This window comes from Oncorhynchus gorbuscha, linkage group LG17 (assembly GCF_021184085.1).
Source record: "Oncorhynchus gorbuscha isolate QuinsamMale2020 ecotype Even-year linkage group LG17, OgorEven_v1.0, whole genome shotgun sequence".
Taxonomy (NCBI): domain Eukaryota; kingdom Metazoa; phylum Chordata; class Actinopteri; order Salmoniformes; family Salmonidae; genus Oncorhynchus; species Oncorhynchus gorbuscha.
The window spans coordinates 14,222,593-14,245,333 of record NC_060189.1 but is presented as its reverse complement, the minus strand read 5'-3'; the positions used below and the strand labels follow the sequence as shown (position 1 = coordinate 14,245,333).

The 22,741-nt window shown below is 51.3% G+C and overlaps 1 protein-coding gene across 8 annotated transcripts in view; it reads left to right on the top strand.

The window, feature by feature from the left end:
- The window catches only part of LOC124002041 (homeobox-containing protein 1-like), a 35,449-nt gene extending 12,708 nt beyond the window's left edge, over positions 1-22,741 (top strand). For 6 of the 8 annotated variants that reach the window (XM_046309256.1, XM_046309258.1, XM_046309257.1 and 3 more), the window contains exons 3-10: positions 5,904-5,989; positions 6,257-6,367; positions 8,185-8,341; positions 14,518-14,600; positions 19,868-19,963; positions 21,261-21,355; positions 21,836-21,919; positions 22,353-22,741. In XM_046309256.1, the coding sequence (XP_046165212.1) occupies positions 5,904-5,989; positions 6,257-6,367; positions 8,185-8,341; positions 14,518-14,600; positions 19,868-19,963; positions 21,261-21,355; positions 21,836-21,919; positions 22,353-22,721 (1,081 nt within the window). In that variant the 3' untranslated portion in view covers positions 22,722-22,741. The remainder of the gene's footprint in view (positions 1-5,903; positions 5,990-6,256; positions 6,368-8,184; positions 8,342-14,517; positions 14,601-19,867; positions 19,964-21,260; positions 21,356-21,835; positions 21,920-22,352) is intronic. The other 2 variants (XM_046309254.1, XM_046309253.1) reach the window with 2 other exon arrangements.

Here is a 22,741-nt window from a genome sequence, read left to right as displayed (position 1 = left end):
GGTGAAATGTCTGGTGAGTATGCAGGCCATGGAAGATCGTGGGGCTGTGCATTACCATGCTGAATGGGTGAAATGTCTGGTGAGTATGCAGGCCATGGAAGATCGTGGGGCTGTGCATTACCATGCTGAATGGGTGAAATGTCTGGTGAGTATGCAGGCCATGGAAGATCGTGGGGCTGTGCATTACCATGCTGAATGGGTGAAATGTCTGGTGAGTATGCAGGCCATGGAAGATCGTGGGGCTGTGCATTACCATGCTGAATGGGTGAAATGTCTGGTGAGTATGCAGGCCATGGAAGATCGTGGGGCTGTGCATTACCATGCTGAATGGGTGAAATGTCTGGTGAGTATGCAGGCCATGGAAGATCGTGGGGCTGTGCATTACCATGCTGAATGGGTGAAATGTCTGGTGAGTATGCAGGCCATGGAAGATCGTGGGGCTGTGCATTACCATGCTGAATGGGTGAAATGTCTGGTGAGTATGCAGGCCATGGAAGATCTGGTGAGGGCTGTGCATTACCATGCTGAATGGGTGAAATGTCTGGTGAGTATGCAGGCCATGGAAGATCGTGGGGCTGTGCATTACCATGCTGAATGGGTGAAATGTCTGGTGAGTATGCAGGCCATGGAAGATCGTGGGGCTGTGCATTACCATGCTGAATGGGTGAAATGTCTGGTGAGTATGCAGGCCATGGAAGATCGTGGGGCTGTGCATTACCATGCTGAATGGGTGAAATGTCTGGTGAGTATGCAGGCCATGGAAGATCGTGGGGCTGTGCATTACCATGCTGAATGGGTGAAATGTCTGGTGAGTATGCAGGCCATGGAAGATCGTGGGGCTGTGCATTACCATGCTGAATGGGTGAAATGTCTGGTGAGTATGCAGGCCATGGAAGATCGTGGGGCTGTGCATTACCATGCTGAATGGGTGAAATGTCTGGTGAGTATGCAGGCCATGGAAGATCGTGGGGCTGTGCATTACCATGCTGAATGGGTGAAATGTCTGGTGAGTATGCAGGCCATGGAAGATCGTGGGGCTGTGCATTACCATGCTGAATGGGTGAAATGTCTGGTGAGTATGCAGGCCATGGAAGATCGTGGGGCTGTGCATTACCATGCTGAATGGGTGAAATGTCTGGTGAGTATGCAGGCCATGGAAGATCGTGGGGCTGTGCATTACCATGCTGAATGGGTGAAATGTCTGGTGAGTATGCAGGCCATGGAAGATCGTGGGGCTGTGCATTACCATGCTGAATGGGTGAAATGTCTGGTGAGTATGCAGGCCATGGAAGATCGTGGGGCTGTGCATTACCATGCTGAATGGGTGAAATGTCTGGTGAGTATGCAGGCCATGGAAGATCGTGGGGCTGTGCATTACCATGCTGAATGGGTGAAATGTCTGGTGAGTATGCAGGCCATGGAAGATCGTGGGGCTGTGCATTACCATGCTGAATGGGTGAAATGTCTGGTGAGTATGCAGGCCATGGAAGATCGTGGGGCTGTGCATTACCATGCTGAATGGGTGAAATGTCTGGTGAGTATGCAGGCCATGGAAGATCGTGGGGCTGTGCATTACCATGCTGAATGGGTGAAATGTCTGGTGAGTATGCAGGCCATGGAAGATCGTGGGGCTGTGCATTACCATGCTGAATGGGTGAAATGTCTGGTGAGTATGCAGGCCATGGAAGATCGTGGGGCTGTGCATTACCATGCTGAATGGGTGAAATGTCTGGTGAGTATGCAGGCCATGGAGGATCGTGGGGCTGTGCATTACCATGCTGAATGGGTGAAATGTCTGGTGAGTATGCAGGCCATGGAAGATCGTGGGGCTGTGCATTACCATGCTGAATGGGTGAAATGTCTGGTGAGTATGCAGGCCATGGAAGATCTGAATGGGGCTGTGCATTACCATGCTGAATGGGTGAAATGTCTGGTGAGTATGCAGGCCATGGAAGATCGTGGGGCTGTGCATTACCATGCTGAATGGGTGAAATGTCTGGTGAGTATGCAGGCCATGGAAGATCGTGGGGCTGTGCATTACCATGCTGAATGGGTGAAATGTCTGGTGAGTATGCAGGCCATGGAAGATCGTGGGGCTGTGCATTACCATGCTGAATGGGTGAAATGTCTGGTGAGTATGCAGGCCATGGAGGATCGTGGGGCTGTGCATTACCATGCTGAATGGGTGAAATGTCTGGTGAGTATGCAGGCCATGGAAGATCGTGGGGCTGTGCATTACCATGCTGAATGGGTGAAATGTCTGGTGAGTATGCAGGCCATGGAGGATCGTGGGGCTGTGCATTACCATGCTGAATGGGTGAAATGTCTGGTGAGTATGTCTGGTGAGTATGCAGGCCATGGAGGATCGTGGGGCTGTGCATTACCATGCTGAATGGGTGAAATGTCTGGTGAGTATGCAGGCCATGGAAGATCGTGGGGCTGTGCATTACCATGCTGAATGGGTGAAATGTCTGGTGAGTATGCAGGCCATGGAAGATCGTGGGGCTGTGCATTACCATGCTGAATGGGTGAAATGTCTGGTGAGTATGCAGGCCATGGAAGATCGTGGGGCTGTGCATTACCATGCTGAATGGGTGAAATGTCTGGTGAGTATGCAGGCCATGGAAGATCGTGGGGCTGTGCATTACCATGCTGAATGGGTGAAATGTCTGGTGAGTATGCAGGCCATGGAAGATCGTGGGGCTGTGCATTACCATGCTGAATGGGTGAAATGTCTGGTGAGTATGCAGGCCATGGAAGATCGTGGGGCTGTGCATTACCATGCTGAATGGGTGAAATGTCTGGTGAGTATGCAGGCCATGGAGGATCGTGGGGCTGTGCATTACCATGCTGAATGGGTGAAATGTCTGGTGAGTATGCAGGCCATGGAAGATCGTGGGGCTGTGCATTACCATGCTGAATGGGTGAAATGTCTGGTGAGTATGCAGGCCATGGAGGATCGTGGGGCTGTGCATTACCATGCTGAATGGGTGAAATGTCTGGTGAGTATGCAGGCCATGGAAGATCGTGGGGCTGTGCATTACCATGCTGAATGGGTGAAATGTCTGGTGAGTATGCAGGCCATGGAAGATCGTGGGGCTGTGCATTACCATGCTGAATGGGTGAAATGTCTGGTGAGTATGCAGGCCATGGAAGATCGTGGGGCTGTGCATTACCATGCTGAATGGGTGAAATGTCTGGTGAGTATGCAGGCCATGGAAGATCGTGGGGCTGTGCATTACCATGCTGAATGGGTGAAATGTCTGGTGAGTATGCAGGCCATGGAAGATCGTGGGGCTGTGCATTACCATGCTGAATGGGTGAAATGTCTGGTGAGTATGCAGGCCATGGAGGATCGTGGGGCTGTGCATTACCATGCTGAATGGGTGAAATGTCTGGTGAGTATGCAGGCCATGGAAGATCGTGGGGCTGTGCATTACCATGCTGAATGGGTGAAATGTCTGGTGAGTATGCAGGCCATGGAGATCGTGGGGCTGTGCATTACCATGCTGAATGGGTGAAATTGAGTATGCAGGCCATGGAGGATGCTGAATGGGCTGTCTGGTGAGTATGCAGGCCATGGAGGATTACCATGCTGAATGGGTGAAATGTCTGGTGAGTATGCAGGCCATGGAAGATCGTGGGGCTGTGCATTACCATGCTGAATGGGTGAAATGTCTGGTGAGTATGCAGGCCATGGAAGATCGTGGGGCTGTGCATTACCATGCTGAATGGGTGAAATGTCTGGTGAGTATGCAGGCCATGGAGGATCGTGGGGCTGTGCATTACCATGCTGAATGGGTGAAATGTCTGGTGAGTATGCAGGCCATGGAGGATCGTGGGGCTGTGCATTACCATGCTGAATGGGTGAAATGTCTGGTGAGTATGCAGGCCATGGAGGATCGTGGGGCTGTGCATTACCATGCTGAATGGGTGAAATGTCTGGTGAGTATGCAGGCCATGGAGGATCGTGGGGCTGTGCATTACCATGCTGAATGGGTGAAATGTCTGGTGAGTATGCAGGCCATGGAGGATCGTGGGGCTGTGCATTACCATGCTGAATGGGTGAAATGTCTGGTGAGTATGCAGGCCATGGAGGATCGTGGGGCTGTGCATTACCATGCTGAATGGGTGAAATGTCTGGTGAGTATGCAGGCCATGGAAGATCGTGGGGCTGTGCATTACCATGCTGAATGGGTGAAATGACTGGTGAGTATGCAGGCCATGGAGGATCGTGGGGCTGTGCATTACCATGCTGAATGGGTGAAATGACTGGTGAGTATGCAGGCCATGGAGGATCGTGGGGCTGTGCATTACCATGCTGAAACATGATGTGAAGGAGGCAGATGAATGGCACGACAAAGGGCCTCAGGATCTCGTCACAGTATCTCTTTGCATTCAAATTGCCATTGATTTAAAATGCAATTGTGTTCGTTGTCCGTAGCTTATGCCTGCCCATACCATAACACCACCGCCACCATGGGGAACTATATTTACAACATTGACATTAGCAAACCGCTCGTCCACTCGAAACCATACATGCTATCTGCCCGGTACAGTTGAAACTAGGATTAATCCGAGAAGAGTACACCTCCAGCGTGCCAGTGGCCATCGAAGGTGAGCATTTGCCTACTGAAGTCAGTTACGACCCCAAACTGCTGTCAGGGCAAGACCCTGGTGAGGACGACTAGCACACAGATTAGCTTCCCTGAGACAGTTTCTGACAGTTTGTGCAGAAACTATTTGGTTGTGCAAACCCACAGTTTCATCAGCTCTTCAGGTGGCTGGTCTTAGACGATCCCACATGTGAAGAAGCAGGATGTGGAGGTGCTGGGCTGGTGTGGTTGTGAGACCGGTTGGACATACTGCCAAATTCTCTAAAATTATGGAGGTGGCTTATGGTAGAGAAATGAACATTAAATTCTCTGGCAACAGCTCTGGTGAACATTCCTGCAGTCAGCATGCCAATTGCACGCTCCCTCAACTTGACATCGGTGGCATTGTGTGACACAACTACACATTTTAGTGGCATTTTACATTCCCCAGCACAAGGTGCACCAGTGTAATGGTCATGCTGTTTAATCAGCTTCTTGATATGCCACACCTGTCAGGTGGATGGATTATCTTGGCAAAGGAAAAATGCTCACTAACTGGGATGTAAACAAATTAGTGCACAAAATTTGAGATACGTTTTTTGTGCGTATGGAAAATTACAGGCTCTTTTTATTTCAGGTCATGAAACATTCGACCAACAATTTACATGTTACGTTTGTATTTTGGTTAAAAAATCTGAAAAGTCTAAAGTCTTAACTGACAAACTAATAATAGCTAAATATTTATATATACAGTACTCATTCAAGGGTTTTTCTTTATTTGTACTATTTTCTACATTTTAGAATAATTAGTGAAGACATCAACTATGGAATAACACACGTGACATCATGTAGTAACCAAAAAACAAAAATATATTTTAGATTCTTCAAAGTAGCTACCCTTTGCCTTTGTTCAAAGCTGTCAATCTTGGCATTCTCTCAACCAGCTTCATGAGGAATGCTTTTCCAACAGTCTTGAAGGAGTATATTAAAACAAAATGACAACTAATAACCTTGGCATACACACATTTTCTCTGCACTGACCCCTATTCTCCTTGCTTTCTCTCAGCCCCTCATATTTCCTTTTTTTGATTGTCTTTCCTTCCTATCCAACTCAATTGTACTTTCTGGTCTCCTCTTCATGGCTTATCTTCATTTTCTCATTTCCTCTCAGTCTTTCCACATCACCTCTCTCTCTTTTCTCGAGCTTCCTAGGAAAGAGAACAATGTTCTCTTTTCTATTTTTCCTCTCTCTCGCTCTCTCACTCTTTCTCTCTCTCTCTCACTCTTTCTCTCTCTCTCTCCGTCCAGAAGGGACAGTGCCATAATCAAGGAGGAGATCAAGGCATTCCTGGGGAACAGGCGCATCTCTCAGGCAGTGGTGGCTCAGGTCACAGGTCAGTATGCTTCCTAGTGGCTAATACAGCACACTACACTATGTTGGAGTGGAACTGTGCTCACTTTGGTGTACACTTAAAACAGAGTCATCATCATGATTTCTAGGAGTGTTAGTGTGGCTTGAATGGCACATAGCAAGTACTTCATCCACTGTATATGCATTGGCTAGGTAATAAATCTTCCTTTCTGTGCTCTTTCTCCCTTTCCCTCCCCCATATTTTTCTCTCTCTGTCTCTTTCTGTCTCCCCCTCCCTGCCTCCCTCCAGGTATCAGTCAGAGTCGTATCTCCCATTGGCTGCTGCAGCAGGGCTCGGACCTTAGCGAACAGAAGAAGAGGGCCTTCTACCGCTGGTACCAGCTGGAGAAGACCACCCCTGGTAATGCCCACCACCACCACCCGCATGCCCAGTCCCACCACCACTTCCACGTCCTCCACCCGTTGGCAGACCCCCTCCTCAGCCCCCCCACCTCCAGCCTCCTCCCGTCTGTCCAGTCCCTCTTCAGTTGTTCCACCCGTTCCATCCACTATTAGACACTCTCTCTGATTCTGCACAAACTAGAGAGGGCAGAAGGGGTTATACGATGACAACTGATTGGTGAGTCCATTGACTATTTCTTGACATTCTATGGCTGGAAAGTAATGATGGCCCTTCCAGATCCTCGCTATGTATCCCTAAACTGTTACTTTTGCCCAATGTAATGCACTTTTCTAGAGGGCACTAATGCCAAATCTGTCTTTGTTTGTAGCCACTACATGTGACGACACTACCCATATGCCCTCTTGCACCCCCTCTGTTTCGATGGACATAGCTTTTCCTCAGACATGCCTCATGCAGTATTAAAGTCCTTCCCCCAAACTGTTCCAGTCAGTATTTGTCCTGCCCCAAATCATGTTACAGCACCTTTCAAACTCCCCTACAACCTGTTTCTGCCCCCACAACCCCATTGTGTGTCTGACTCCATCCTGTGTCCAAATGTGTCACTTCCCATTTCCTGTGTCCCTCCCTGCCCTCTGGGTGCAGCAGCCAATAAGCTATCACAGCCACAAATATTCAAATGCTCTTTAGTGGCAGGTGTTTATGAGTAGCATTATTTGTAGTTGTATAGCTATGATGTTGCCAATACAATTGAGTAGAAATGTAAAGTGCTTTAAGCACTGTATAAACCTAATTGAATACGTTATTATGATGACTATAGCTAGGCCTCAAAGAGTACTGGTGTCTGACTGTATATGACCATGGTGAAAAACAGATTTTTTAATAAAAAGCAAACTTGTGAAATCACACCGGCCTCTGTGTCTGTGTTGAGGGGAGGGTGTAGTGGCGCGCCCTGGTGGACTGTGTATGTCACAGCACCTATAGACAATTACTGTTAGTGTGTACAGTGATACATACAGCAGATGTATTTACTTCCGGGCTTCCTGCCCTGCTGTACTGCAGGTTGTTCTTCTTTCTCCCTAGTCATTAATTGATTGCTTGATCCATGCCACTAAATGGACTATTGGGCCAATCAAAGGTCTTTATTGGTCCCTGATTAGAGGGGAATAAATAGCAGTGGTGTGGAACTTGAGGCCCTGATGTTAAAACCTGCTGATCTGTGTTGACTGTATCGATCTAGATGGATGACATATTATTGTAGTTTATTATTTTAGTTACAATAAAAATAAAAAAAACAAGCCTAGATGTGAGTCATAGATTTGCAGTCAGGAAGTAATACATGGAGGTTCTAGTCTCAAGCACAAACAAGAACATCCATAGATCGTCCCAACCCACCTTTCCCCTGGCTGTGTGTGTGTGTGTCACAGCCGTCCAGCAGCTTTCCTTGTTCATTAGGTTAATACTCTGTGGTGCCAGAAACACCAACACTCACTAGATACTGTAAACGATTCCATATTTCTGTCCAGGCACACACACACTACATTTGATGAGGCTTCAGATGGGGTTCACTGTGAATTACTGTCCACAGTCCAGGTTCTTCTTTTATAGTCGCCACACAGCCAATATAACACTCTAAAGTTATTGTTCTTCTATACAATGGGGTGCTGAATCATCATAAATGTACTCGTTAACAATGAAAATCACAGCATTTTTCAAATAGATTTCAAACATTCTGAACGTTTCACCTCACTAAATACACCCATGGCTAGTTACATCATCGTTGTATTTCCATGGTTACATCATGGTTGTGTCTCCAGGTGCAACTCTGACGATGCGACCAGCCCCCTTGGCTCTGGAGGACGTGGTGGAGTTGCGGCAGACTCCGCCCCCTATAAGCTCCACCCCCGGGAGCTTCCGTCTGCGCAGAGGCAGTCGCTTTACCTGGAGGAAAGAATGTCTGTCTGTGATGGAGAGGTGAGGAGGAGAGAGGGAGGAGAGAGGGAGTGGTGAGGAGGAGAGAGGGAGGAGAGAGGGAGTGGTGAGGAGGAGAGAGGGAGTGGTGAGGAGGAGAGAGGGAGGAGAGAGAGAGGGAGTGGTGAGGAGGAGAGAGGGAGGAGAGAGGGAGGGGAGTGGTGAGGAGGAGAGGGAGTGGAGAGGGGGAGGGTGAGGAGGAGAGAGGGAGGAGTGAGGGGGAGTGGGAGGAGAGAGGGGGTGGTGAGGAGGGAGAGAGGGAGGAGGAGAGTGGTGAGGAGAGAGAGGGAGGAGAGGAGTGGTGAGGAGGAGAGGGAGTGGTGAGGAGGAGAGGGTGAGAGAGGAGAGAGGGAGGAGGGGTGGTGAGGAGGAGAGAGGGAGGAGGAGGGAGGGAGTGGTGAGGAGGAGAGGGGAGGTGTGGGAGAGAGGGAGGGTGTGGTGAGGAGGAGGGAGGAGAGGGGTGGAGGGAGGAGGAGGGAGTGGAGGGAGGAGAGAGGGAGTGGTGAGGAGGAGAGAGGGGAGGAGAGAGAGGGAGTGGTGAGGAGGAGAGGGAGGAGAGGGAGGGAGTGGTGAGGAGGAGAGGGGAGTGGTGAGGAGGAGAGGGGTGGTGAGGAGGAGAGGGGGAGTGGTGAGGAGGAGAGAGGGGGTGGTGAGGAGAGAGGAGGGAGAGGGAGTGGTGAGGAGGAGGGAGGAGAGGAGTGGTGAGGAGGAGAGAGGGAGGAGAGGAAGTGGTGAGGAGGAGAGAGGAGGAGAGGTGAGGGGAGAGAGGGAGTGGTGAGGAGGAGAGGGAGGAGGAGAGAGGAGAGGGAGGAGGAGAGGGAGTGGTGAGGAGGAGAGAGAGGGAGGAGAGAGAGGGAGTGGGAGGTGAGGAGGAGAGGAGGAGAGGGAGAGAGGGAGAGGTGAGGAGGAGAGAGGGAGAGGTGAGGAGGAGAGAGGGAGAGGTGAGGAGGAGGAGGGAGAGGGAGAGAGGGAGAGGTGAGGAGGGAGAGAGGGAGAGGGAGGAGGAGAGGGAGTGGTGAGGGAGGGAGAGGAGAGGGAGGAGAGAGGGAGTGGTGGGGAGGAGAGGGAGGAGAGAGGGAGTGGTGAGGAGGAGAGAGGGAGGAGAGAGGGAGTGGTGAGGAGGAGAGGAGGAGAGGGAGGGGAGTGGTGAGGAGGAGGGAGGGGAGTGGTGAGGAGGAGAGGGGGAGTGGAGAGGGTGGGAGGAGGAGAGAGGGAGGTGAGGGGGAGTGGTGAGGAGGAGAGGGGGGGTGAGGAGGAGAGGGAGAGAGAGAGTGGTGAGGAGGGAGAGGGAGGAGAGGAAGTGGTGAGGAGGAGAGAGGGAGTGGGAGGAGGAGAGAGGGAGGAGAGAGGGAGAGGAGAGGGAGGAGAGAGGGAGTGGTGAGGAGGAGAGAGGGAGGAGAGAGGGAGGAGAGAGGGAGGGAGTGGTGAGGAGGAGAGAGGGAGTGGTGAGGAGGAGAGAGGGAGAGGGAGGAGAGAGGGAGAGGTGAGGGAGAGGGAGGAGGGAGAGGTGAGGAGGAGAGGGAGGAGAGGGAGTGGTGAGGAGGAGAGGGAGAGAGAGAGGGAGTGGTGAGGAGGAGAGGGGGAGTGGTGAGGAGGAGAGGGAGTGGTGAGGAGGAGAGAGGGAGGTGGTGAGGAGGAGAGGGGGAGTGGTGAGGAGGGAGGGGGAGTGGTGAGGAGGAGAGAGGGAGTGGTGAGGAGGAGAGAGGGGTGGTGAGGAGGAGAGGAGGGGTGGGGAGGAGGAGAGAGGGGGTGGTGAGGAGGAGAGAGGGAGGAGAGAGAGTGGTGAGGAGGAGAGAGGGAGGAGAGGAAGTGGTGAGGAGGAGAGAGGGAGAGGGAGGAGAGGAGAGGGAGGAGAGAGGGAGTGGTGAGGAGGAGAGAGGGAGGAGAGAGAGAGGGAGTGGTGAGGAGAGTGAGGGAGGAGAGGAGGAGTGGTGAGGGAGGAGGAGAGGGGGAGGAGGAGAGAGGGAGTGGTGAGGGAGGAGAGGTGAGGAGGAGAGAGGGAGGAGAGGGAGGAGAGGGAGTGGTGAGGAGGAGAGAGGGAGAGGAGAGGGAGGAGAGAGGGGTGGTGGGGGAGGAGAGGGGGAGAGAGGGAGTGGTGAGGAGAGAGGGAGTGGTGAGGAGAGAGGGAGTGGTGAGGAGAGGTGAGGAGAGAGAGGGAGGAGAGAGAGGAGAGGTGAGGAGGAGAGGGAGAGGTGAGGAGGGAGAGGGAGTGGTGAGGAGAGGAGAGAGAGGGGGAGGGAGAGGTGAGGAGGAGGTGAGGAGGAGAGGTGAGGAGTGGTGGTGAGGAGAGAGGGAGGAGGAGAGAGGGAGGAGGAGAGGGAGGAGAGAGGGAGGAGAGAGGGAGTGGTGAGGAGGAGAGGGAGTGGTGAGGAGGAGAGAGGGAGTGGTGGGAGGAGAGGGAGGGAGAGAGGGAGTGGTGAGGAGGAGAGAGGGAGGAGAGAGGGAGGAGAGGGAGGAGAGAGGGGAGAGGAGAGGGAGGAGAGAGGGAGTGGTGGTGAGGAGGGAGAGGGGGGTGGTGAGGAGGAGAGAGGGAGTGGTGGTGAGGAGGAGAGAGGGAGTGGTGAGGAGGAGAGAGGGAGGAGGAGAGAGGGAAAGGTGAGGAGGAGAGAGGGAAAGGTGAGGAGGAGAGAGGAGTGGTGAGGAGGAGAGAGGTAGTGGTGAGGAGGAGAGAGGTAGTGGTGAGGAGGGGAAAGGGGAGGAGGGGAAAGGTGAGGAGGAGAGGGAGAGGTGAGGAGGAGAGAGGTAGTGGTGAGGAGGGGAAAGGTGAGGAGGGGAAAGGTGAGGAGGAGAGGGAAAGGTGAGGAGGAGAGAGGGAAAGGTGAGGAGGAGAGAGGTAGTGGTGAGGAGGATAGGGAGAGGTGAGGAGGAGGAGAGAGAGAGGTGAGGAGGAGAGAGAGAGAGAGGTGAGGAGGAGAGAGGTAGTGGTGAGGAGGAGAGGGAGAGGTGAGGAGGGAGAGAGAGAGAGGTGAGGAGGAGAGAGAGAGAGAGGGAGAGGTGAGGAGGGGAGAGGAGGGAGAGGAGAGGGAGAGGTGAGGAGGAGAGAGAGAGAGAGGGAGAGGTGAGGAGGGAGAGAGAGAGGTGAGGAGGAGGAGAGGAGGGAGAGGGAGTGGTGAGGAGGAGAGAGGGAGAGGGAGGGAGTGGTGAGGAGGAGAGGGAGTGGTGAGGAGGGAGGGGTGGTGAGGAGAGGGGGGAGTGGTGAGGAGGAGAGAGGGGTGGTGGGAGGAGAGGGGGGGTGGAGGGGAGAGAGGGAGGGAGAGAGAGAGTGGTGAGGAGGGAGAGGGGAGGAGTGGTGGGAGGAGAGAGGGAGAGGTGAGGAGGAGAGGGAGTGGTGAGGAGGAGGGAGGAGAGAGGGAGAGGAGAGGGAGGAGAGAGGGAGTGGTGAGGGAGGGAGAGAGGGAGTGGTGAGGAGGAGAGGTGAGGAGGAGAGGTGAGAGAGGGAGGGAGAGGAGGAGAGAGGGAGTGGTGAGGAGGAGAGAGGGAGTGGTGAGGAGGAGGGAGAGAGGAGGAGTGGAGAGGGAGGAGAGAGGGAGTGGTGAGGAGGAGAGAGGGAGAGGAGAGGGAGGAGAGAGGGAGTGGTGGGAGAGGAGAGGGAGAGAGAGGGAGTGGTGAGGGGAGAGGGAGGGAGAGAGAGGGAGTGGTGGGAGGAGGGAGAGGAGGGAGTGGTGAGGAGAGAGGAGGGAGTGGTGAGGAGGAGAGGGGGAGTGGAGAGGGGGAGTGGTGAGGAGAGAGAGGGAGTGGTGAGGGGGAGTGGTGAGGAGGAGAGAGGGAGTGGTGAGGAGGAGAGAGGGAGGAGAGGAAGTGCTGAGGAGGAGAGAGGGAGTGGTGAGGAGGAGAGAGGGAGGAGAGAGGGAGGAGAGAGGGGAGAGGGTGGTGAGGAGAGAGAGGGAGGGTGAGGAGGAGAGAGGGAGGGAGTGGTGAGGAGGAGAGAGGGAGTGGTGAGGAGGAGAGAGGGAGAGGTGAGGAGAGAGGGAGAGGTGAGGAGGAGAGAGGGAGGAGAGAGGGAGAGGTGAGGAGGAGAGGGGAGTGGAGAGGGAGGAGAGAGGGAGTGGTGAGGAGGAGAGGGAGGAGAGAGAGAGGGAGTGGTGAGGAGGAGAGAGGGAGGGAGAGGGAGGGGAGTGGTGAGGAGGAGAGAGGGAGTGGTGAGGAGGAGAGGGGTGGTGAGGAGGGAGAGGGGGTGGTGAGAGGGGAAGTGGTGAGGAGGAGAGAGGGGGTGGTGAGGAGGAGAGGGGGTGGTGGTGAGGAGGAGAGAGGGGTGGTGAGGAGGTGAGGAGGAGAGGAGAGTGGTGAGGAGGGAGGAGGAGGAGAGGAAGTGGTGAGGAGGAGGAGGGAGAGGTGAGGAGGAGAGAGGGGAGAGGAGAGAGAGGGAGTGGTGAGGAGGAGGAGGGAGGAGAGAGAGAGGGAGTGGTGAGGAGGAGAGGTGAGGAGGAGAGGAGGAGAGGTGAGAGAGGGAGAGGTGAGGGAGGAGAGAGGAGAGGTGAGGAGGAGAGAGAGGTGAGGAGAGGGAGAGGTGAGGAGGAGAGAGGGAGTGGAGAGGGAGGAGAGGGAGTGGTGAGGAGGGAGAGGGAGAGGTGAGGAGGAGAGAGGGGTGGTGGGGAGAGGGAGGGAGAGAGAGGGAGTGGTGAGGAGGAGGGAGTGGTGAGGAGAGGGAGTGGTGGGAGGGAGGAGAGAGGTGAGGAGGAGAGGAGGAGAGAGGGAGAGGGAGGAGGAGGAGGGAGAGGTGAGGAGGAGAGAGGGAGTGGTGAGGAGAGAGGAGGAGAGAGGAGAGGTGAGGAGGAGAGGTGAGGAGGAGAGGTGAGGAGGGAGGGAGTGGGAGGAGAGAGGGAGGAGGAGAGAGGGAGGAGGAGGAGGGAGAGAGGGGTGGTGAGGGAGAGAGGGAGTGGTGAGGAGAGAGAGAGTGGTGAGGAGGAGAGAGGGAGTGGTGAGGAAGAGAGGAGGAGAGAGGAGAGGGAGGGAGGAGAGGGAGAGGAGAGGGAGAGAAGGGAGTGGTGGTGAGGAGGAGAGAGAGGGAGTGGTGGTGAGGAGGAGAGAGAAGGAGTGGTGGTGAGGAGGAGAGAGAAGGAGTGGTGAGGAGGAGAGAGGGAGAGGTGAGGAGGAGAGAGGGAAAGGTGAGAGGAGAGAGGGAAAGGTGAGGAGGAGAGAGGGAAAGGTGAGGTGGTGAGGAGTGGTGAGAGAGAGGAGGTAGTGGTGAGGAGGAGAGGTGAGGAGGGAGGAAAGGTGAGGAGGAGAGAGAGGTAGTGGTGAGGAGGGGAAAGAGGAGGGGAAAGGTGAGGAGGGAGGGGAGGTGAGAGAGAGGAGAGTGGTGAGGAGGGAGGGAGGAGGAGAGAGAGGAGAGGTGAGGAGGGAGAGAGAGAGAGGTGAGGAGGGAGAGAGAGAGAGAGGTGAGGAGGAGAGAGGAGTGGTGAGGAGGATAGGGAGAGGTGAGGAGAGAGAAGGAGAGGTGAGGAGGAGAGAGAGAGAGAGGGAGAGGTGAGGAGGGGAGAAAGGAGGAGGAGAGAAAGAGGGAGAGGTGAGGAGGAGAGAGAGAGGAGGGGTGAGGGAGGAGTGAGGAGGAGAGAGAGAGGAGGGAGAGGTGAGGAGGGGAGAAAGGAGGAGGAGAGAGACGGAGGAGAGGTGAGAGAAGAGGGGAGGTGAGGAGGAGAGAAAGAGGGAGAGGTGAGGAGGAATGAGGGAGTGGTGGTGAGGAGGAGAGAGAGGTGAGGAGGAGAGAGGTGAGAAAGAGGGAGAGGTGAGGAGGAGAGAAAGAGGGAGAGGTGAGGAGGAGAGAAAGAGGGAGAGGTGAGGAGGAGAGAAAGAGGGAGAGGTGAGGAGGAGAGAAAGAGGGAGAGGTGAGGAGGAGAGAAAGAGGGAGAGGTGAGGAGGAGAGAGAGGGAGAGGTGAGGGAGGAGAGAAAGAGGGAGAGGTGAGGAGGAGAGAAAGAGGGAGAGGTGAGGAGGAATGAGGGAGTAGTGGTGAGGAGAAGAGAGAAGGAATGGTGGGTGAGAGGGGAGGGAGAGAGAGAGGGAGAGGTGAGGAGGAGAGAAAGAGGGAGAGGTGAGGAGGGAAATGTTGAAAGGGAGGCAGATGGGATGTGTTGTTGTGCTAGATAAGGGGTGTTCGTGGGGAAAGGAGCATCCGTTACATTTGGAACAAAGTGAATATTTCCTAGTAAACAGTGTGGTTATTTGTGTTTTCTCTTCCAGTTACTTCAATGAGAACCAGTACCCTGATGAAGCTAAAAGAGAGGAGATCTCTAACGCCTGCAACGCTGTCATCCAGAAACCAGGTGAGAACCAGCAGGAGGAAAGTCTCGAGAAAGGCCTTCAGAAAGTATTCAAACTCCTTTACTTTTTCCCCAAATATTTTTTTACAAAGTAGGATTAAAATGGATATAATTGTAATTTTGTGTTTAACTATCTACACAAAATGCATTCTTTTTATTAATGAAAAATATAACACTACCTTGATAAGATAAGTATTCAACGCTGTGAGTCCATGCATGTTAGAATCACCTGAGAATCACCCCTGAGTCCATGCATGTTAGAATCACCTGAGAATCACCCCTGAGTCCATGCATGTTAGAATCACCTGAGAATCACCCCTGAGTCCATGCATGTTAGAATCACCTGAGAATCACCCCTGAGTCCATGCATGTTAGAATCACCTGAGAATCACCCCTGAGTCCATGCATGTTAGAATCACCTGAGAATCACCCCTGAGTCCATGCATGTTAGAATCACCTGAGAATCACCCCTGAGTCCATGCATGTTAGAATCACCTGAGAATCACCCCTGAGTCCATGCATGTTAGAATCACCTGAGAATCACCCCTGAGTCCATGCATGTTAGAATCACCTGAGAATCACCCCTGAGTCCATGCATGTTAGAATCACCCCTGAGTCCATGCATGTTAGAATCACCTGAGAATCACCCCTGAGTCCATGCATGTTAGAATCACCTGAGAATCTGAGTCCATGAGAATCTGAGAATGCTGAGTCCATGTTGAGAATCACCCCTGAGTCCATGCATGTTAGAATCCTGAGAATCAAGTCCATGCATGTTAGAATCACCTGAGAGTCCATGCATGTTAGAATCACCTGAGAATCACCCCTGAGTCCATGCATGTTAGAATCACCTGAGAATCACCCTGAGTCCATGCATGTTAGAATCAGTCCCTGAGAATCACCCCTGAGTCCATGCATGTTAGAATCACCTGAGAATCACCCTGAGTCCATGCATGTTAGAATCACCTGAGAATCACCCCTGAGTCCATGCATGTTAGAATCACCTGAGAATCAGAGTCCATGCATGTTAGAATCACCTGAGAATCACCCCTGAGTCCATGCATGTTAGAATCACCTGAGAATCACCCCTGAGTCCATGCATGTTAGAGAAAGTCCATGCATGTTAGAATCACCCCTGGATGCATGGAATCACCCCTGAGTCCATGCATGTTAGAATCACCTGAGAATCACCCCTGAGTCCATGCATGTTAGACCTGAGAATCACCCCTGAGTCCATGCATGTTAGAATCACCTGAGAATCACCCCTGAGTCCATGCATGTTAGAATCACCTGAGAAACCCCTGAGTCCATGCATGTTAGAATCACCCTGAGTCCAATCATCCCCTGAGTCCATGCATGTTAGAATCACCCCTGAGTCCATGCATGAGAATCACCTGAGAACTCACCCTGAGTCCATGAGAATCACCCCTGAGTCCATGCATGTTAGAATCACCTGAGAATCACCCCTGAGTCCATGCATGTTAGAATCACCTGAGAATCACCCCTGAGTCCATGCATGTTAGAATCACCTGAGAATCACCCCTGAGTCCATGCATGTTAGAATCACCTGAGAATCACCCCTGAGTCCATGCATGTTAGAATCACCTGAGAATCACCCCTGAGTCCATGCATGTTAGAATCACCCCTGAGTCCATGCATGTTAGAATCACCTGAGAATCACCCCTGAGTCCATGCATGTTAGAATCACCTGAGAATCACCCCTGAGTCCATGCATGTTAGAATCACCTGAGAATCACCCCTGAGTCCATGCATGTTAGAATCACCTGAGAATCACCCCTGAGTCCATGCATGTTAGAATCACCTGAGAATCACCCCTGAGTCCATGCATGTTAGAATCACCTGAGAATCACCCCTGAGTCCATGCATGTTAGAATCACCTGAGAATCACCCCTGAGTCCATGCATGTTAGAATCACCTGAGAATCACCCCTGAGTCCATGCATGTTAGAATCACCTGAGAATCACCCCTGAGTCCATGCATGTTAGAATCACCTGAGAATCACCCCTGAGTTCCATGCATGTTAGAATTGAGAATCACCCCTGAGTCCATGCATGTTAGAATCACCCCTGAGTCCATGCATGTTAGAATCACCCCTGAGTCCATGCATGTTAGAATCACCCCTGAGTCCATGCATGTTAGAATCACCTGAGAATCACCCCTGAGTCCATGCATGTTAGAATCACCTGAGAATCACCCCTGAGTCCATGCATGTTAGAATCACCTGAGAATCACCCCTGAGTCCATGCATGTTAGAATCACCTGAGAATCACCCCTGAGTCCATGCATGTTAGAATCACCTGAGAATCACCCCTGAGTCCAATCACCCCTGAGTCCATGCAAGTCCATGCATGTTAGAATCACCTGAGAAACCCCTGAGTCCATGCATGTTAGAATCACCTGAGAATCACCCCTGAGTCCATGCATGTTAGAATCACCTGAGAATCACCCCTGAGTCCATGCATGTTAGAATCACCTGAGAATCACCCCTGAGTCCATGCATGTTAGAATCACCTGAGAATCACCCCTGAGTCCATGCATGTTAGAATCACCCCTGAGTCCATGCATGTTAGAATCACCTGAGAATCACCCCTGAGTCCATGCATGTTAGAATCACCTGAGAATCACCCCTGAGTCCATGCATGTTAGAATCACCTGAGAATCACCCCTGAGTCCATGCATGTTAGAATCACCTGAGAATCACCCCTGAGTCCATGCATGTTAGAATCACCTGAGAATCACCCCTGAGTCCATGCATGTTAGAATCACCTGAGAATCACCCCTGAGTCCATGCATGTTAGAATCACCTGAGAATCACCCCTGAGTCCCATGTTGAATCATAAGAATCACCCCTGAGTCCATGCATGTTAGAATCACCTGAGAATCACCCCTGAGTCCATGCATGTTAGAATCACCTGAGAATCACCCCTGAGTCCATGCATGTTAGAATCACCCCTGAGTCCATGCATGTTAGAATCACCCCTGAGTCCATGCATGTTAGAATCACCCCTGAGTCCATGCATGTTAGAATCACCTGAGAATCACCCCTGAGTCCATGCATGTTAGAATCACCTGAGAATCATCCCTGAGTCCATGCATGTTAGAATCACCTGAGAATCACCCCTGAGTCCATGCATGTTAGAATCACCTGAGAATCACCCCTGAGTCCATGCATGTTAGAATCACCTGAGAATCACCCCTGAGTCCATGCATGTTAGAATCACCTGAGAATCACCCCTGAGTCCATGCATGTTAGAATAGAATCACCCCTGAGTCCATGCATGTTAGAATCTGAGAATCACCCCTGAGTCCATGCATGTTAGAATCACCTGAGAATCACCCCTGAGTCCATGCATGTTAGAATCACCTGAGAATCACCCCTGAGTCCATGCATGTTAGAATCACCTGAGAATCACCCCTGAGTCCATGCATGTTAGAATCACCTGAGAATCACCCCTGAGTCCATGCATGTTAGAATCACCTTTGGCAGCGATTACAGCTGAGTCTTTCAGGGGCCTCATTTAACAATCAGGCACAAATCTGAGCTTAAACCTTGGGATCATTTCCACACAAAGTGTGAGATTTATCAACATGATTGTTTGCTTGAGAGTATGGTAAATGTACACACAGCCATGCCCATGAGTACGCACCGCCATGCCCATGAGTACGCACCGCCATGCCCATGAGTACGCACCGCCATGCCCATGAGTACGCACCGCCATGCCCATGAGTACGCACCGCCATGCCCATGAGTACGCACCGCCATGCCCATGAGTACGCACCGCCATGCCCATGAGTACGCACCGCCATGCCCATGAGTACGCACAGTGGAATAAGGAAACTGCTTGTCAAGTGCAGAATGGGGAAAATATATGTTGAAATTGTGAGAGTAATAATTAAATCATTTTCGATTTCATTGTGAATTCATATAACATATTTTGACAGGATATATGCTGTATCATTTGATCACATCAGTGCATTCGTTACCATAATATCCATATAAAATAGGTCTACAGTAATGTGTGAAATGATTAAATACGGTGATCTTGCTATGTTGGAAGATTTGACACAAGCTGCATTTGGCAGAGACGTTTTTAGAGACAAAGGCGAACATGTCAGCAGGCGGCTTGCAGACGAATCTCACAGCCCTCGAGTCAATCATCAGCAGAATGAACTTTACCATACAATTTCCTTCCACCATCACACAACAGATTGAAGTCGAGGTGTTTCGTTGCCATCAGTGGGTTCCCGAATACGAACAGAGCAATAGACGGCACCCACATCGCCATAAAAGCGCCATCCAAAAACGAGAAAAGGCCCTGTTAATGTGCAGGAGAAAACGCTGCTGAATGTGGAACGCACGACTCGTTCCTTCTGCAGAACAGAAGTGTTGGCCTACAGGAGGGAGCTGTTGAGGATGGATGGCTTATTCGTTAGTGTTGCCTACTCATCTGAAGTATACTGAACAAAAATATAAACAAGCTGAAATTACAGATCCCATTTTTCCATACGCACAAAAATGTGGGACGCAAATTTGTTTACATCCCTGTGAGTTAGCATTTCTCCTTTGCCGACATAATTAATCCACCTGACATTTGTGGCATATCAAGAAGCTGATTAAAGAGCATGATAATTACATAGGTGCACCTTGTACTGGGGACAATAAAAGGTCACTCTAAAATGTGCAGTTTTGTCACACAACACAATGCCACAGATGTCTCAAGTTTTGAGGGAGTGTGCAATTGGCATGGTGACTGCAGATAAGTTAATTTCTCTACCATAAGCATTGCCCACCCATGTCTGCCCACCCATGTCTGCCCAGTCATGTCTGCCCAGTCATGTCTGCCCACCCATGTCTGCCCACCCATGTGAAATCAGTAGATTAGGGCTCAACACATTTATTTCTATTGACTTATTTTTTAATGAACTGTAACACAGTAAAATCATTGCAATTTGTGTTTATATTTTTGTTCAGTATATGTGACTTAAGCACATTTTTACTCCTGAACTTATTTAGGCTTGACATTACAAAATAGTTGACTCTCAAAATACTTACTGACTCTAGACATTTCAGCTTTACATTTGTAAAAACATAAATCCACTTTGACATTGAGATGTTGTGTGTAGACACAATTCAGACTGTAAAGCATAACAAAGTGGAAAAGGTCCAGGGGTGTGAATACTTTCTGAAGGCCCTGTATATTGAGTACACTTGTAACACTGAGAATGTGTGTGTGTGTTTGTGAGTGCAGGGAAGAAGCTGTCTGATCTGGAGAAGGTCACGTCTCTGAAGGTCTACAACTGGTTCGCCAACCGCCGCAAAGAGATCAAGAGACGTGCCAACATAGGTAACGTTTCCGACCCCCTCGGGGTGTGTGTGAGAGAGAGGGTCTGTATGTCAGTATGTGTGTGAGAGTCTGTGTGAGAGAGTGTGTGTGTGAGAGAGAGGGTCTGTGTGTCAGTGTGTGTGTGAGAGTCTGTATATCAGTATGTGTGTGTGTGAGAGAGAGGGTCTGTGTGTCAGTGTGTGTGGTAGAGAGTCTGTATATCAGTATGTGTGTGTGGTAGAGAGTCTGTGTGTCAGTGTGTGTGTGTGGTAGAGAGTCTGTGTGTGTGTGTGGTAGAGAGTCTGTGTCAGTGTGTGTGTGTGGTAGAGAGTCTGTGTCAGTGTGTGTGTGTGGTAGAGTCTGTGTCAGTGTGGGTGGTAGAAAGTCTGTGTCAGTGTGTGTGGTAGAGATTCTGTGTGTGTGTGTGTGTGTGTGTGTGTGTGTGGTAGAGAGTCTGTGTGTCAGTGTGTGTGGTAGAGAGTCTGTGTGTCAGTGTGTGTGGTAGAGAGTCTGTGTCAGTGTGTGTGGTAGAGAGTCTGTGTCAGTGTGTGTGGTAGAGAGTCTGTGTCAGTGTGTGTGTGAGAGAGTCTGCGTGTCAGTGTGTGTGTGGTAGAGAGTCTGTGTGAGTGTGTGTGGTAGAGTCTGTGTCAGTGTGTGTGGTAGAGAGTCTGTGTGTCAGTGTGTGTGGTAGAGAGTCTGTGTGTCAGTGTGTGTGGTAGAGTCTGTGTGAGTGTGTGTAAGGAAGGTTGTAAGGCTTCAGTTAATAAAGAAGTAGACAAAGTCTCAGATTCTGCAATAGATCAATACTTTATTCAGAGACGCTCGGTCTTCAAAATAAGAACACAATCTTTTTACAGCACACACACATGAACTCGCATCAGTAGAAACGCCACCTCTCTTTAGGTGGGCTGTAGTTTTCCAAAGTTCACATACATTGTTTATCACCCTTCTGCAATATGTTTCATCATCTTCTGCAAGCTATTTCTAACAGTTTTCCTCCTCCCTAGGGTGGGGAGGTCTCTTTCCAGTTATTAGTTTCACCGTTCTCACAAGTCGACAGTTCAGTTGTTCTTGAATGTCTCAACTATACCCTGCTCATATTGCGAAATAGTAACACAATGGCCTAGTCACACACATTATTGGATTATGACTCTTAACACATTACATACAATTATATGGTTTCAGGGTGGAATACTTTAGTCATTATCTTAAACATAAAAATGATTTTATCACAGTGTGTATGTGTGGTAGAGTCTGTGTGTCAGTGTGTGTGTGGTAGACATCAGATATGTTTGATCAGGTCTGTTTTTTTCCGAAGAAGCAGCAATCCTGGAGAGCCATGGGATTGAAGTCCAGAGCCCTGGAGGACACTCCAACAGCGACGAAATCGACGGGAATGACTTCTCTGACCAGGTAACCACCCGTAAGGAAGTGGAGTGGTCCAGAACCCATGCACTTTGTTGTATCTGACAGGTGGTCTATGATTTACATGATGGATCACCTCTGAGAAAGTGAAATGTTCTCTCCCAGTTTGTGTTGTATGTTGTAGCCAAGGGGTGTGGTTTAACACCTTGCCTCTTTGTTTACCTACTGGGCTGTGAGGTTCCTCTGTTTGAGAAGAGAGCTGTGACCAGACCTTTCAGCCTCAGTCTCTTTGTTTACCTACTGGGCTGTGAGGTTCCTCTGTTTGAGAAGAGAGCTGTGACCAGACCTTTCAGCCTCAGTCTCTTTGTTTACCTACTGGGCTGTGAGGTTCCTCTGTTTGAGAAGAGAGCTGTGACCAGACCTTTCAGCCTCAGTCTCTTTGTTTACCTACTGGGCTGTGAGGTTCCTCTGTTTGAGAAGAGAGCTGTGACCAGACCTTTCAGTCTCAGCCTCTTTGTTTACCTACAGGGCTGTGAGGTTCCTCTGTTTGAGAAGAGAGCTGTGACCAGACCTTTCAGTCTCAGTCGACGAGACCTGTCCTCTCCCACACAGGTACTGTATCCTGTTACAACTCCTATTGTATTATGGTTTACATATATTTATACTGTACTCCCATGTTTGGTACAGAACTTTTTCTCTATACCAAATCTGTTAGACGGGTAGCTAATCAGCAAGTGGGGGGGGGCAAATTCTTATAATTGGTTTGACCATGCGAACCAGTTGTGTTCTGTAACCGAACAAGGGTACGTCTCAAGCAGATTCTCCATCTGAAAAAGCAGGACAGTGGAAATCAACCTGTTAGACTTTGCTTTAGCTATCCATGTCTTTCAGGTCAGTGTAGGTCAGGGGTCTCCAACCCAGATGTGGTCTGTGAACTGATTTGTGGTTTTGCGTAGTAAATGCGCCGCTCAGTTGTCTGTGTCAGGGTTGAAGACCACATATGTGTAAACATGACCCATGACTCCTCTCCCTCTTGCGGTTGCAGGTTCCCACCCTGCTGCCAAGCTGGCTGGCGGCTTGGCCCGGCTCGGGCAGGGGGGGCTTGGCCGTCCAGAGGGCCAGCTCTCTGATTTGCCGATCCTTGCTCTCGGGAGCGAGTCTCGCTCAGGGGGCGGGGACAGAGGGTTCCAGACTGACGGGTGTGTCCTGGTCTGCCCCCTCCCCCCCCTCCCTCCAGGACAACTCCTCCACCAATCACAGCAATGCCCAGGAGCACCAGGATCCCATCACTCTCGCAGTGGAGATGGCGGCCGTCAATCATAGCATCCTCGCCCTGGCCACGCAGGCGGGGGGAGGATTGGCCCTGGGCGGGACAGGCAATGACATCAAGACCGAGGTGGTGGAGCCCAACTAGGGGGGGGGGACTGTGGATGA